At 51.9% G+C, this 15,470-nt stretch overlaps 1 protein-coding gene across 2 annotated transcripts in view; it reads left to right on the forward strand.

The window, feature by feature from the left end:
- RASSF5 (Ras association domain family member 5) overlaps window positions 1-14,818 on the forward strand; it is a 71,973-nt gene extending 57,155 nt beyond the window's left edge. For both annotated transcript variants that reach the window (XM_029227426.1, XM_029227427.1), the window contains 4 exons: window positions 8,830-8,940; window positions 9,966-10,263; window positions 10,753-10,868; window positions 12,448-14,818. In XM_029227426.1, coding sequence (XP_029083259.1) covers window positions 8,830-8,940; window positions 9,966-10,263; window positions 10,753-10,868; window positions 12,448-12,600 — 678 coding nt within the window. In that variant the 3' untranslated portion in view covers window positions 12,601-14,818. The remainder of the gene's footprint in view (window positions 1-8,829; window positions 8,941-9,965; window positions 10,264-10,752; window positions 10,869-12,447) is intronic.
- The last annotated feature ends 652 nt before the right edge of the window (window positions 14,819-15,470 follow it).

Consider the following 15,470-nt stretch of genomic DNA (forward strand, 5'->3'; position numbering starts at 1 on the left):
TAATGTGGCCCAGGCTGAAAGGCCTGTCAGGGGCCAAGGTTAAGGCGAGAGGACTCCCGCATGGGGTCAATACCCACCAGTCAGACTTCCCTTTGCCAGATGAACGACCACTGAGGCTGCTGGTGGTTACCATGGCGGTTATTGACTGCTTACTGTATACTTACATTGTGCTAAGCACTTCCAGATGTGCAGTCTCATTCCGTCTCTGCAATAAATGTATAAAGAAGGCCTTCTTATCTGCGTTTCGCAGGCAAAGCATCCCGAGTCTCAGTGAGACTGACTTGACCACGTTCACAGACGACCAAGGGTAGGGCCAGCAAAGGCCAACCTATGGCTGGACGTGCAGGCAGCGTGGCCTAGTGGGTAATAACATACCTCCATCATTGAGTTATTTCAAGGATTAAATGAGATTGTGACTGCTAAGCCCTGCGCAAGCCTGGCTGTTGAGATTTTTATCATGATAATGAGGCCCTACAGGACCTGAACTTAAGTGCGAAGCTCCAGGGCCACAGGGCTCTCCCAGCCTCCTGCGTGGGGCTCCTGCCACCCCAGGTGACGTGCTCCTGCCAGTAGACAGAGGTGGCCAAGTGAAAGGGTGAGGGACGCCATGCCCAGGCTCCAGGACATGCTGGCAGCCCAGAGAGTCGACAGACATGACGCCCACACACGCGGAGCTGGGCTGGGCTGCCTGGGAAGCCGCCGAGGCTGGTCCCGGGTTGTGCCGTGCTTATCCCGGTGTCCATGTATGTGTGTCTCTGTCTTCCCTCCTCAGATAACCTGTGAGCTCCAAGGACAGGAACCACACCCCATGGGTTTCATGTCCCAAGGTGCCTTTCACAGTCCCCAACCCATGGGCAATTCAGTCAGTTACTGTTGACTGTCTACATTGACCATGCTCCATATTTTTGTCTTTAGGGACTTCAGTCTCTAGTTTTCATGGCTCCTCCTCTACATCCCCCCAGAGCAGCTCAAATTCCACATGGTTCTGCTTGTATGCATGGCTCCTTCCTTCCTTCCTTCCTCTGCTGGGAATAACCTATCAGGGAACACAGTTAACGAATTTGATTCTTTTATTTCGGGACATTGGACAGCTCCACAGAGGGACTTGTGGGAATCAACACCTTCACTGCCCTGGGTGGGGCTGGGGAAGCCATTCCAGAACACAGCCGTCAGGACTCGGAGGGGGCCCTGTAGTGAAGCCCCATGGGACTTCCTCTTTCCCATCTGGTTGAGGCCATCACAAAGGGGCCAATGAACCCTGAATGTGATCTGAGCATCGAGCAGGGTGTGCCCAGCCCGGACAGACGGGTGCCTGCCCCTTTCCTTCAGAGAGTCCTACTTAGGATGGGCCAAACAGAGACAGCAGGTGTTTGGGTCAGGCCAGCTGCTGGGCAGAAGGCATCTGCAGGTGGTCATTCTCCTGCAGCCGATGCCTGAGGCTCTCATCCCAGACAGAGGCCTGGAGATGCTTCCCACCCAAGGGGCAAAAGAATTGCTGCTGCCAGATTTGCTAAGAGCTAAGAAAGAGGAAATGTGGCAAAGGCTCATGGTGACCAGCTTCCGGGATAGTTTTTGTTTTGTTTTCTTGAACTGTGTGAGTTGAGAAGGTGTGGACCTTACTTGAGCTTGGCCAATGTGGGGTCTGGCGGACGAGTAGAGAAAGCCAGTGGTGAGTAAGGAGCAAAGTCAAGTCGAAGAGAAGCGTTAGGCACGTTCTGTAGACCAGTTGTCACTGCTGCAGTGCAGACCTGCTGAGCTCCCAGCTCTCCTCCCAGAGGCCCCCATCCCCACACCCAGTTCTCTGAAACAGAAGAGGAAGCAGTGATGAAGGAAACCACCCTATCCTATCTTCTGTGTAAAATCTTAGAGCTGCAGAGGGGCCTTAGAATTCTGCTGGTCTCGCTTCGTGATTTCACAGATGAGGAAACTGAGGCCCCAGGAGTGAAAGTGACTCACCAGAGGTCACAGGTCATTGGATGGGCTTGCGTTCATTCTCACCAAGAAATTGCAAAGAGCTGAGACATGGGACGGGCTTCCAGCCAAAGCCCACAGCCCCACACAGCCCACACCTTCTCAGCCTCAGCTTCTTGGGGTGCAGGTTGGTATGAGGTGCTCCTGGACCTGACTGCTGTCCACGCTGGGCTCTGGGCTGAGTATCACCTAGGCTGGTCCATTCTCTCCCTGCCACCCAAGCAACAGGTATTTTTCTGACACGTCCTTGGAGGTCAGCCCAGTTCTCCGCTGAGCCCTGCAGAGGGTGCCAAAGAAGAATAGTCATCAGATATCCTGTCTGAGTCCGTCCAGGGAGCGTCTAATTGGGGAGATGGGATTGACACAGGTGAAACAATAATTAAACAGTAAAAGGCAGCATATAATCAGATGCTAAAGGTAGCCATACAGCTGTGAAGGCACCTCCGTAGGTCCTGGCAGTGGTGGAGGTAACATTAGCAGGCAGCTGCGGAGGTCCATGGCACGCGGGAGTTTGCAGCTCTGCTCTGACAGGAATCTGAGGGTTTGAGGCCATGGGGCTGGTGTTTGGAAATGAGTCCCTGAGCTGGTGAGTGAGCTTAGCTGCCCACCTGCATCCTTCCTCAGGCAGCTTGCTGCCTCCCAATTAGAGAAGGGAGGAGAGAAAGCAGAACTCCAATGAAGTGATAAAGCTTTTGTCTACTTGTGAAAAGTGTCCATTAAGTGAGAGTGAAGTTACCAAAGGCCCATCCACTGGTGGCGGGAGGAAATACACAGGAAACACCTGATTCTTGATACAAGTATGATATTAGGAGAAAGGCGGGGACCAGCACAAACCTGTATACTGTATACCTTTCTCCATTTGGGAATTAAAATGTCAGGAACCTAAAAGATTAGGAGAGCAGAAAATGAGGAGATTGCTTTGGGCCAGAGGAATTTTCTCAGGAAGCTACACAGAGAAGATGGAACTAGAGGAGATGGGGGCTATGTATTCTAGGCAGAAAAACTGCACAAACGACAGTGTAGAGCAGAGGTGGGCAAACTACTGTCCGTGGGCCAGAGTGCACAATAAAGTTTTATTGAAACACAACCACACTCATCCTATGGTCGCTCTCTGCTACAGTGGCAGAGGTGAGTAGCAACAGAGACTGGATAGCCTACAAAGCCTAAAATATTTGCTCCCTGGCCCTTTACAGAAAAAGCTTGCCAAGCACTAGTGTAGAGAAAAGAATGAACAAGCCCTATGACATGTGAGCCAATCCAGAGGAAGTGCTCCAGGAAAGTGAGAAATGAAATTGGCTAACAGAGATAGGACTTTGTATGCCTGGAGTGATGGTTACAGTACATGCCTTTTGGATGGGTTCAGTCATTTCCAAAATACCCATTATTTCATTTGATTTTACCTTTGCATCAATCCTGTGAGGCAATAAAGGATTTTTATAGATGAGGAAACTGAGGCTTAAAGACATGATCCAACTCTCTCAAGATCACTTTGTTAGTAATGGGAGTCAGAACCTGAACACATGCTTATGTTCACCCCACAGGTATTGCCTGAGCCTCTACCATGTGCCAAGCTGGAACTGAGCTCTGGGACCCCGTGGTGGAGCAGACAGGTGCTTCTCTCACAGAACTCAGTCCAAAGGGCAATCCAAGACTTACTGCACTATAATTCCTAGCAGAAAGCAAGATCATTTTTCTCCCCCTGTAGGCAATGGGGAACCACTGAAGGTTCTTGAGAAAGCATATATGTTATCTGCTTCATGCTCAGGGCCACTGGGCGTGGAGAAGAGATAGAAGTATGATGTAAGTCACTAAGGAGCTTCAGTCTAGTTAGGAAGAAAAACCAAGATGGATGGTCTACTTGGAGGTTAATAGTAGATGGATATTTAAGTGCAGCATAGTATCGTGTTAGTTTTGGATGTAGGTTAGCTCTAACCTTGCTGGGGCTCCATTCCCTCATCTGTGACATGGGCATAATAATAGTACCTTCCTCATAAACTTGTGGTGAGGATGAAATGAGCTGATACATGCTAAGTGAGCAGAACGGTCCCTGGCACATAGCCTGTTAATAACAGTCAAGGATCATCGTCATCATCATGCAGGGCTGAGGTGGTCAGAGAGGCCTTGACAGGTGAAAGATTTCAGATAGACAGCAGTAAGATGATGAAAGCCGTGTGCAGGAGGAAGAGGCTGACAAGTTTAAAAAGAGGAAAAGTGAAATTTCTTTTTTTTTTTTAATATGTGTTTATTTATTTATTTGGCTGCATCGAGTCTTAGTTGTGGCACGTGGGATCTTCATTTCTGTGTGTGAGATCTTCGTTTCGTCACGTGGGATCTTTTAGTTGCGGCATGTGGGATCTAGTTCCCCGACCAGGGATCGAACCTGGGCCCCCCTGCATTGGGAGCACAGAGTCTTAACCACTAGACCACCAGGGAAGTCTCAAAGGGAAAGTGATATTTCTGGCAAAAGTGAGGTTTGTGTGATTTAGGTCCAGAAAAAAATGGGCCCGAACGTATCTGATGGTTCCAGCACATTCTTCTCAGCCCACTCCTGACCCTGGGGGTCCCTCTCATCACTGGAGCTTTCATGGGCTGCCTTGAGCTCAGCTGCGGAGACTAAAAGCCACAGGCTTCACTCAGGGTCTCTTCTTTGTTGGGTCGCTTCCCAATAACCGAAATTAAGACTTTACACATGTCATTGATTCGGATGCAGAATCAGCCAGTGTTTGGATTTTTTCTTAAAATAAAGTAAAATTCAACTTAGGGTAAATCTGCTCTCAGATAGGCCGCAGACCACAAGAGGATGGTCCTCTTTGTTTTGGTGTAATCATATTTTAATTGAAAAGTCTGAGGATCACTGTCACAAGGGCCATCTCTGCTCTGACCCCCAGCGCCCAGCCCTCTTCACTTGGCTGCATCCCAGTAACCCTGAGAGTTAGAGAGGACACAGACCTTTCCATGGCTTAGGACCTGTGAACACAAATCTGCTTCTCACCAGTGCCCTGGATGTGCTGGCTGCATTGGGAACAGCTCGACCGTCTGCCACCAATGCCAGGAGCTTAATCAGAGCAGATGCATCCCGTGCCAGATGCACTGAGATGTATAAGCCTCCTAGGAGAGACACCTCACAGGGCAATGCCTGTTATCTTTAAAATCACAACAGAGTGAGCTCCCCATTCTGTCTCCATCTTGGGCCACCCCAGGAGACAAAACTCTGTCTGGTTTCTAGCTTTGTACCCATAGATGGAGACAAATCTTTCACTCTGAGAACTTGAGAATCTGGCAGGTGAATAGAAAGTGGGGTCTTTGACTTATCCTCTGAAGATTGCAATATTACTATTTTTTATTTATTTTTTTTTTGCGGTACACGGGCCTCTCACCGCTGTGGCCTCTCCCGTTGCGGAGCACAGGCTCCGGACGCGCAGGCTCAGCGACCATGGCTCACGGGCCCAGCCGCTCTGCGGCATGTGGGATCTTCCCAGACCGGGGCACGAACCCGTGTGCCCTGCATCGGCAGGCGGACTCCCAACCACTGCGCCACCAGGGAAGCCCTGCAATATTATTGATCTGTTCACACCCTGGATACTGCCTTCTCTGTTAACCTTTGGGGGCAGTGCATATCTGTGAGTGCAAAAGTGTTAAGTCTGCAGCTGGATGGGGACCCCTGAGGTCTGAAATTGCTTGGGAGGGGTCTATACCAGTTCTTCTCCAACGTTGCTGCACGTTAGAATCACCTGGGAGATTTTTTAAAATCCCTCTGCCCAGGCTGCACCCCAAATCAATTAAATCAGATCTCCAGGATGGAGCCCAGGTGTTGTGTTTCTCAAGATCCCCCAGAGGAGTCCACGTGCAGCCAGGTTTAAGAAGCACTGGTCGAGGTTTTCTACCATCTCTAGGATGGGAAAGAGTGGACTCCCGTAGCTATGGCTGGCTGGCTGGCTGGCCTGCTTTGGGAGGTGATTCATTCAGTCCATGGTCAGATCTTGTCTGCCAGATCTGGTGCGGGCAGCAGCCAGGGGTGCTGTCATCCCAGGGTGGGAGATTCAGTGTGCTGGCCAGACAGGTCTCCTGGCACTCCCAGACGGGATGGAGATCAGGATGGCTGTTTTCTGCGTGAGTCCTGCAAAGGGTGCCCACGGCCACTTGTGTCACTTCCTCAGGTTTGTGGTGGGAAGGGGGGAATAGATGGGTTATCTGCTGAAGGAAAAGAGAACAGGAAGAAAAAACCTTAGGTTAAGGCAGCTCTGACTCTTACTGTATTCAAAAACAGGCTGGAATACTGGCCTTTGAAAGCCATGATGCAGCTGCCTTTTCTTACCGGGAAATGGCTATAGCTCATTTGGAAACTATGAGAGATCTTCCAGGAGCTTCTAAACCTTCTAACTCTTTTTTGTAGATAAGTATGAGAAAGCTGTTAACTCCTAAGGAGCAACAGCCTGCATGTTTCAGAGACGGACAGAATGGAGTGTATGTAATGGTAACGGGATACTGGTCTTTCTGACTGGAAGCTCCCAGAGGGCAGCAGGCACGTCTGGTCCCACAGAGATGTGCCCAGTGGGGTGGGTGCTGGGGGCGGGTTCTCCAGGGACTAAGCGGGGAGGGACGAGGAGTGAGAAGCTCCACTGTGATGGTCCCTGGGTGAATAAGTCGACAGCGAAAGAAGACACTCTGTGTGGCTCACACCACTTGCTTCTCAGCTCAAGAAGATGGCAGATGCCTTGGGGAGTACTTGCCCTTGGGTGGTCCTCAGTGGAATCAGGGTCCTGTTCCAGAGACCCGAGTGACCACATAGGAAAAGAGTGGGCCCTGCATCCTGGTGCCTGCCTCCTCCTGCCAGAGGCTAGAAGTCCCTCCTTGACATCTTTATAGGTGACACGGTGGCCCAAGGTCCTGAGGCTTCTGGGGACCCACTGAACGTTTCACAGGTCACGTAACTTATAGGTCTTGGTGTAGCGGCTGCTCATCCCAGCCCCGTTGCATGGAATTTCAGTGATCGCTATGGGAGTGGCTGAAGCGGCTGTCCTAGGGTGACCACATGGAATTGAGAAGAGCATGGGTTCCAGACTTTGATGGACTCGGTTCCAGGCCCAACACAGATGCTTACGAGCGGTGGGACCACAAGCGTGTTTCTTAACCCTTCTGAGCCTCTGTCTGTAATCTGTAAAACAGGAATAACGTACGTAGTATGTAAGGTATGTGAGTGTACGGTACTGTTCTGATCGAGATCCTCAAGGAAGAGTACATAGGGGAGCAGACAGGCCAGCGGAAGATGCTGTGATGGAAAAAGGATGTCAGCTCGTTTCCATGCTGAGGGGTGGGTGTGGGAGGCCACGCCCGCTCCCCTCGGCAGCCACAGAGCTTGACATCTTATCGGCTCTGTGGGACTGGAAAGTGGGAGGGGGGAGTGAAGGCATCCTGCTGAGTGTGACTTGTCTCCCGTGGGCGGGCTGGAGGGAGGAGGCTGGACAGCTCTGCCATGGGAGCCTGACATGTTCAGCTGGGTGGTGCTGTGACGGCAGCATGGCTGTGAAATCCCCCAACCAAACCAGACACCCACAGGGCAGTGCTGGGTGATGTCAGCCTGGAGAACACGGTTGCCCCACCACTCTGGGCCTGTTTCCTCATTTGCCAAAGGAGAATCCTGACCCACCCTGGGTCCGCTAGATTTCTAAGACCAGGCAAATTCTTGGCAGGTTTTGACTGACCTATTTATTCCCCCAAACCGTGGCTCCTGCACTCCCGGCCACACAGGACAATGTGAAGACAAAGCAGGGAAGGTGGGTGGCAATGGACTTGAGAGAAACCCAGGGAACTGACAGACGGACAGGTTTGCTTAGACCCCAGAATCCTCCCGAGTTCTGTCCACAGTGTGAACAACATCGACCTGCATCTCCTTGGCTTCCTTCTTCCTAGAGGGGGTGCGGAGGTGGGGGGGTAGTCAGAAGAATAAATTGTGATGTCATGGGAAGAACACAGCAGAACGGACTGGCATCCCTTTTAGTTCTGCAGAGGCTGACTGCAGGGCTTTAGGCACGTTCCTAAACTCCTCTGAGTCTCCGTCGTGTCACCCGTGAAATGCGGGTAATAAACTCTTATCTTGCAGTTTGGATTCTGAGGATTAACTGAGATAATGCAAGCCAAGCACTCGGCACAGAGGAGGTGCTGAGTAAACGCTGGCTGTCCCTGTGCCCCAGCGGAGATTTATCCCCTCAATTATCAGGGAAGGCTACAGCCCCCTGCCCCTACTAGTTCATGCATTCATTTGATAAATATGTATATGTGTGTGTGTGTGTGTGTGTATTCTTACTATGTGCAAAGTGCTGTGGCCAGTGACATGGGGCCTGGACTAATGTCCATGTGCCCTTGGTCCTCTCGATCTGGGAGAATTGCTGTCATTCCCATCAGCATATACTGGGATCACGTGTATGTTCCTGTCTCTCCAGCTCTATTGTTACTTCCTTGAGGAGATGACCATGGCTTGCATTTCTTTGCATCTCCCATAGCATCTAAATGGACACCCTCCATAAGCAGAACAGCTCTGCTGACTCACCAGATTCATACCCAGTGCCTGTGTGCCGGGCCTTTTCACCTTGGTCTTGCAACAAGCCTGAAGGGTGGGTATTGCCCCCATTTCACAGGTGTGGAGACTGGGGCCGAGAGAGATTGAAGTCACTTCCCCGGGGTAGCTGGCTGCGCAGGGGTTTGACCTTTGATTTTTCTCAGGCTGAGTCCATCCCATTCACTGCGTGAGGCTGGTGCTCACTTATTCTCGGTTGGAGAGGCCTTTGGGAGGACGAGGTCATTTCCTTCCTCATCCTGAGAGCCACTGTACATCCACCCTCACATCTGTGTCTGTTTCAGAATGACTGTACACCCGCAGAGGAGCCGTGGTGCCCGCCCACGCTGCAGGAGATCAAGCAGAAGATCGACAGCTACAACACCCGGGAGAAGAACTGCCTGGGCATGAAGCTGGTGAGGGGGCCTGCCCCACACTGTCCACCCCCTTCCTCTCTCCCCCTCCCAGCTCCATAGCCCCTGCCGGTGTGGCTCCCCTGCTCTCCCTCTGCATTCTGGGGGATACCCCCACCAGGGCCCTCCCCTTTCTTTGGGCTCCTGGAGGCCTCCAGGCTTGTGTGAAGCTGAGAGCCTGGGTTATCAGGGGTCTCTGTGTATTTTAGGGAAATAAAATGGGCTTTAGAATAAGATCCACATCTAGTCTCTGGCTCTTCCTGTTTTTAACTTGTGGCTTTGGGAAACCTTAACCTCTCTGAGCTTCAATGTAAAATAGAGATATTAGTTCCCATTTGTCAAAGCACTTGTGGGAATTAAATGATAATGCAAGTGACTGAGGGCCCAGGAGGCCCTGGGCAAGGGGAGCTCGCAGCAACTCCTCCTCCCCTTCTTGGTCATTACAGCCTGTGTCTGGGGAAGCGTCCTTAGACTGTGCAGAGCTCAGAGAGGGGAGGGCACCGACTTTGTGCCAGGTTTGGAAAGGCCATCTTCAGTGGGGAGGGGAGGAGACAGTAGAAGAAACCTGCCCCCTGCTGGTGGCTGGCAGCAACTGGCTCTTTGGGGCTTCAGCCGGGTCGGGCGCTAGAAAACCCAGTCGCGGATAGGCCTGGGTTTAAGTCTTGCAGACTGCCGGCTTTTGGAAAGAGATGCAGGAGAAAATCCAGTGCGCTGGTTCTCCTAGGACCTTATTACACAGCCTTCCTGTTCCTCCTCGGTTTGGAGGGGCAAACTAGAGCGGCCACTCCAGACCCTGCCTCTTGGCCTGGGGACCCACCAAAGGCAGTCGGCATCTGCCTCGTGACAGGGCATTTGGGGCAGGCAGCCTGAGCCTGTCGGGAGGGTGTTTGACTGGGATGGCACTGCTGTTAGGAAAGGCCTCTGCAGCCCACCGGATCTGGGGCCACGGCCCAGAGTGGCAGACAGGATCAAGCAACACAGACCCTCCCGGACCCCACATGACTTCCCCGCCCCCCGCCCCCCCGCAGAGTGAAGACGGCACCTACACGGGTTTCATCAAAGTGCACCTGAGACTTCGGCGGCCAGTGATGGTGCCTGCTGGGATCCGGCCCCCGTCCATCTATGACGCCATCAAGGAAGTGGACCTGGCAGCCACCACGGACAAGCGGACATCCTTCTACCTGCCGCTGGACGCCATCAAGCAGCTGCACATCTGCAGCACCACCACGGTCAGTGAGGTCATCCAGGGGCTGCTCAAGAAGTTCATGGTCGTGGACAATCCGCAGAAGTTTGCACTTTTTAAGCGGATACACAAGGACGGGCAAGGTATGAGAGAGCTAGCTCCCACCCAGAAACTACCTTTCCCAGGTCCGTCTGTGCTCCCCAACACACTGGAGTGGGAGGATTGGGCTTCTCGTGGCACCTCCGTCCAGCCATCCATGTGGCATTAGGTCTGTGGAAGGGCCACACGCACATTCCGCCCGCTCTCTGTGCCCCTCCCTCCACGTGTGACTTCAGGAAAACCACACCCTGGGCTCTCACTTCCTAATCTGTGGAATGGGACGGAACCCGCCCACCCCTCCTACTAATCTTTTAGGGGATGACGTGAATGGAAACATGCTTCACACTCTAGCAGACACCGAAGATAAAGGTTGTTACCCTATTTATTCTTGTCAGGTTCATTTCGTTAGGTTGAAAGGATGGCCACTTCCATTTAGAAACACCAGCCTCTGCGTTTCCAATCGGTCCCACCCATCCTGAGCCCCTGCCCTTCTTTTCCGAGATGAGTGCCCAGCCCCCTCTCTTGGTTTGCAGTGCTCTTCCAGAAACTCTCCGTTGCTGACTGCCCCCTCTACCTGCGCTTACTCGCTGGGCCTGACACGGATGTGCTCAGCTTCGTGCTAAAGGAGAACGAAACTGGAGAGGTGGAGGTAGGTCTGGGACCCTTTGTTTGGTGCACAAACCCAGCCTGCGGGGCACGTTGGGCGGGCGAGGGTTATCCTCACCACCCAGCACAGCAGGAAAATGTCTCAAGGCAGTTGGGCTGGGGTGAGTGCCGGCTGAGGTTCAGCATTTAAGCCAGGATTGTAAGCGCCCTGGGGTAGCAAGTCAGGGCCTGTGTCTGGCAAGGCCTGTGGAAAGACAGGACTTCATGCGCTTTATTTCTGAAAACTCAGGGTGGAGGGGCGCTGAGAAACTCCCTGTGTTCCACCCAGGTTCTTTTGCTCCAGGATGGCCTGAGGCCCATCAAGCCCCATCCCTGGGCTCCACTGGGCATGGGTATTTTTGAGTCATTTGTCTCTCCCTGGTTCTTCAAAGCGGACCTCGATCCCCCAAGGGAAGCTCACCGGAGTCCAGTCTGTGGTGTGAAGTGAGGTGAAACCAAGCTGGTGGCCCCCGCGGCCTGGGCTGCGTGGCAGGTGGGGTCACAGAGGAGTGACCGAGAACAGGGTGCCTCTCACAGAGTTTGTCACACTGCATTCACTGGAGGCCTGGGGTTCGGGGAAGCAGTCTTGGGAGCCACTGTGGAAATCTGGGGGGTCCAGGCCAGCGGGGCCCTGTCCTTTCCCGGCCTCCACCAGGTAGCTCTGCTTTCCATCTGCTTTATATAGTGGAAGATTTCGTTGGGAAAAAGTATTACCGCTGAAGCTGTTTGAACACTGCTGGCCCGTGGCAAGCTCACGGGCCTGGGGGTTTAGAGGCCTGGCTTCTAGTTCTAGTTTTGCTGCTATAAGCTTTGTGATTGTGGTGCTTGTGTCTGTGATTGTGGTTCCCTCTGTGGACTCCAGTTTTTTCATTTATCCAATGTGGGGATTAAACCAGATAAACCTTAATGTTCCTTTGTGCTCAAAGAGCTTAGGAGTCGAAACCCCTGGCCCCATGGGGCCCTCAGTTCCTGGGTCAGCCTGAGAGAAGTCAGACTTGCCTTCTTTCCTGAGAGGCCAGGTCCCCCGGGCCCGCCAGGCTCTGCAGAGCTGTGCAACAGACTCACCTCATCATTTGCTCTGCCAGCCGAGGGAGGCAGGTACCCTAATTCCACGGCAGGTGAGAAAACAGGCTGAGAAGGTGGACTTACGTGCTCAAGGCCACACAGTGGAGCCAGGCTGACACCCAGTCTCCTGAGTCCAAGTCCAGCTCTCCTCCAGGTGCCACTTGAGGGTCCGCATGTTGGGAGCCTGTTGCTGATCACCCCAAAGCAGACAGCTGGGTCCCAGGCAGCTCCCGCATCACTGTTAAGAGCTCAGCGGCTACAGAGAAATTTAAGATTGTTGATTCTCTGAATAACAGTGTGGCTTGTGGACTAGTAACTCTTGGCCACGAGATGCCAGGATTTGAAATTCTGTCGCTGGTGCGGCATGGAAACCCCAAGCTTTATTTGTCACATCTGCCTACTCAGTAGCAAACCATGTGCAAACTGTGTGAAGAGTGGGGACAGCAGGGGCCCTTGGATCAGGCGACCACTAACCTGTCTCCTGTTGTTTCTCCCCCAATCTCCCTCTTGCCCCACAGTGGGATGCCTTCTCCATCCCCGAGCTCCAGAACTTCCTAACAATCCTGGAAAAGGAGGAGCAGGACAAAATCCAACAAGTGCAGAAGAAGTATGACAAGTTTAGGCAGAAACTGGAGGAGGCCTTAAGAGAATCCCAGGGCAAACCCGCCTAGCTGGTCCTGCTTCCTCTTCTCCTGATGCCCACGGATTTATTTTTATTATTAATTATTATTTTGCCACAGACACTTTTTCTCAGGACACCTCTGTTGGGTGCATCTGTGCCCGCCCAGCAGTTCCAGACGTGGCACAAAATCTCTGATGGACACGTGTGTGCGTGGAGTTGGGGCCTGCCCACCGTCACACTGTGCCCTCTGCACACTGCCCAGGAGCAGCGCTCGCTCGTGTGAGAGATGCACCACGTCCTCTCACCATCGGCAAGCCTTTCACAAACCAAAGAGTTGCCTCTCTCCACACCAGCCGGCAAAGGAAAGGAAAAAGATTTTAGAGATATATGTTCTTTCTCTGCCTTTTATTCTTTTTCAATTTCTTTCTTATTTGCCATCCACGGTTCCCTTATTTATGAGTCCAAGAATTGTAGCATATTCCTTTAGCAGGTCTGAGCTGAGCCCCTGAGAGCACGACAGTGCTCATAAAAGGACTGTCCCCCACTTTCCCCAGGTGCCCGTTGTTCATGCTTAAGGGAAGGTCATAAAGCCACTGGCTCCGGGCAGGAGCCCCGAAGCTGAGATTGCCTGAGAAATTTCCAGAGAAGCTGCAGCCGGCCCTGGCCCTGATGGCCCAAAAGTCTGTGCACATGTAAACCCAAAGGCATACATATCTGTGTATGTGTGGTCTTCAGCCATATCTTTGTCAACAGCTCTTTGTTTCTGAGTTACAGTTTTGAATTTAATATTGCCATCATCCTTTTGTGTTTCCACCAAAGGGAAACCAGCCATTTACCATTTTTAAAGTCTCCTGCTGAGTACGGAAATCAGGCAGTCAGATCCAAAACATGTTGCAGATAAAGGTGTCCAAGCTGTCTTCAGCCTTTCCCGGGCTAGAGAGCAGAGGAGGCCTGGCTGCCTTGGTTTCCCTTTGGCCTCCAGCACTGCCTCTCTCCTCCCACTGGGACTCTGGGATCTCCCGATACCGCCAGAGGAGCTGCCTTGAGTACAGAGGGGGGAACCTCCAACTCAGCCAACTTGGAGACCTTTATGTTCGAAGAATGGCCAGCCACGGGGCTGGCCTCCTGCTGACCTCAGTGCCTTTTTGTTTTCAAAGAGGGACAGGAGCAGGGGCATTTGCTTGAGGCTCTGCTGCTGGCTTGCTCCTGCCAGGAAGTGGACCGTGGCAGTGTGGGAGACAAGGCCAGGAGAATCTTCCCTCCAAGTATGGGACGAGGGTCGCAGACCTCCTTCCCGTCTAAGGTCCTGGGCTCTGACTTCCAAGAAGTGAGGTCAAACTGCCTGGACAGGGCGGATCAGATTCCCAGCTCTACATGTGTACTGGCTCCTTGCTTAGGTTCAAACTTAAAACTAGCCAAACAATTCAAGCCAGTAGCCAGGACTACAGAGACACTCCTGCACAGAGGGAGAAGGACTCTGGACTTTCAAAGCGGGGCCAGTTTTCCAGTGCAGCCTCTGAGAGACCATTTCTTTGTCGTCCTCTGCCTTCCCAAGTCCCTGCTGGGTTGGTTTGAGCCCACGCTTCTTTGTGTAGCCTCAGCAGTTCCCTCCCTCCCTGACCCTTGCTGAGTCCACGTGCCCCTGATCACAGAAGGAATGCAGACCCCTCAGCATGCAAACAGTCTTCAGAGCTGCAAAAACAGGACGAGTTAAGCAGCTCAAAAGAGATTTTTTACATCATAAAAACCCTAGTTATCTGCCATCTCCTGCTCAGCCTTATCACGTCCCCCGCTTTAAAAAAATCTCTCTCCCTGCTGTATATCGACAGGGGTGGGTGCAGAGTCCTCTTTTCTTCAAGCTGCATGTCTGTAACATGAATAGAAGGCATGGATCCCGTGCAACCGCTGTGAATGCTGCTGAGAACCTCCCTCTGATGGGGTGGCTATTTTATTTTTGAGAAAGAAAAGAAGTCATGTACATATATACATAAAGGCATATAGCTATATATAAAGAGATAGTGGTGTTTATGAAATAAGGAAACTATGGGAAAATTCAGACTTTCTCTAAAGCACAGTTAGACCAGGACCTACGAAACAGTAGTGTGTAGGGAGTGTCCCTTCCCTCCCAGGGTGGGCATGACTGCTGGAGTGCCTTCTACTGTTGTGTTGCCCAGTGCGTAAAATGTTTGTTTTGGGGACGTTTTCTTTTTAAATGTCTTTCTTATATGGGTTTTAAAGAAAGTAATAAAAGCTGGTTGCAAAAATCATTCAGGCCAGAGATGTGTTCCTTGAACTTCCCCATCTCACGGAAATCGGGAGCTGGGAGTGGGGGTGGGAATAGAGGAACGCACACTTTGTGTCCAAGTCAGATTTCCTTTTGCCAACGAACGGAGGAATGAAGGCTACTGTTTAAATCAGCCTGAGAAAACCGTCCAAAGGCATGGGCTGGGGGTGCTGCCTAGGTGCCTGGCTATTCTGCATCTGCACAGAGCAGGAGAGGAAAGGGGACTTACTACAGGGAGGAGGGGCTTTCTGGAGCTAAGGATGACTGAACACCAGAACAGGCTACTGAGTTAAGCAATGATCCTTCTATTTTCAGAATTATTTAAAAATTAGATAGGAATGTGTCTTTGAAAGTTTGAGATCATCTCACCTGGAGGAAGGGGGCTAGATGACTAAAACAGTCCCTTGACCTTAGCTCTGACGTCCGTCAAAGGAACATCTCGGTAACCGTGGTAATAACCACGTAAAAGTTATTAGAAAGAAATTCTCGCCTGCCTTCCGGTATTGATCACACACAGTGCAATGAATGGGGGCCCCCGGAGCTCATCCAGTCCACTCCCAGCCTCCCTCTAGGAGAGCACCCCCTGTCCAATAGACATTCTTAAAAGTGTCCAGGAATGGGGCACATCTGTAATG

Source organism: Monodon monoceros, unplaced genomic scaffold (genome assembly GCF_005190385.1).
Source record: "Monodon monoceros isolate NGI ecotype Baffin Bay Population unplaced genomic scaffold, NGI_Narwhal_1 Super_Scaffold_18, whole genome shotgun sequence".
Classification (NCBI taxonomy): domain Eukaryota; kingdom Metazoa; phylum Chordata; class Mammalia; order Artiodactyla; family Monodontidae; genus Monodon; species Monodon monoceros.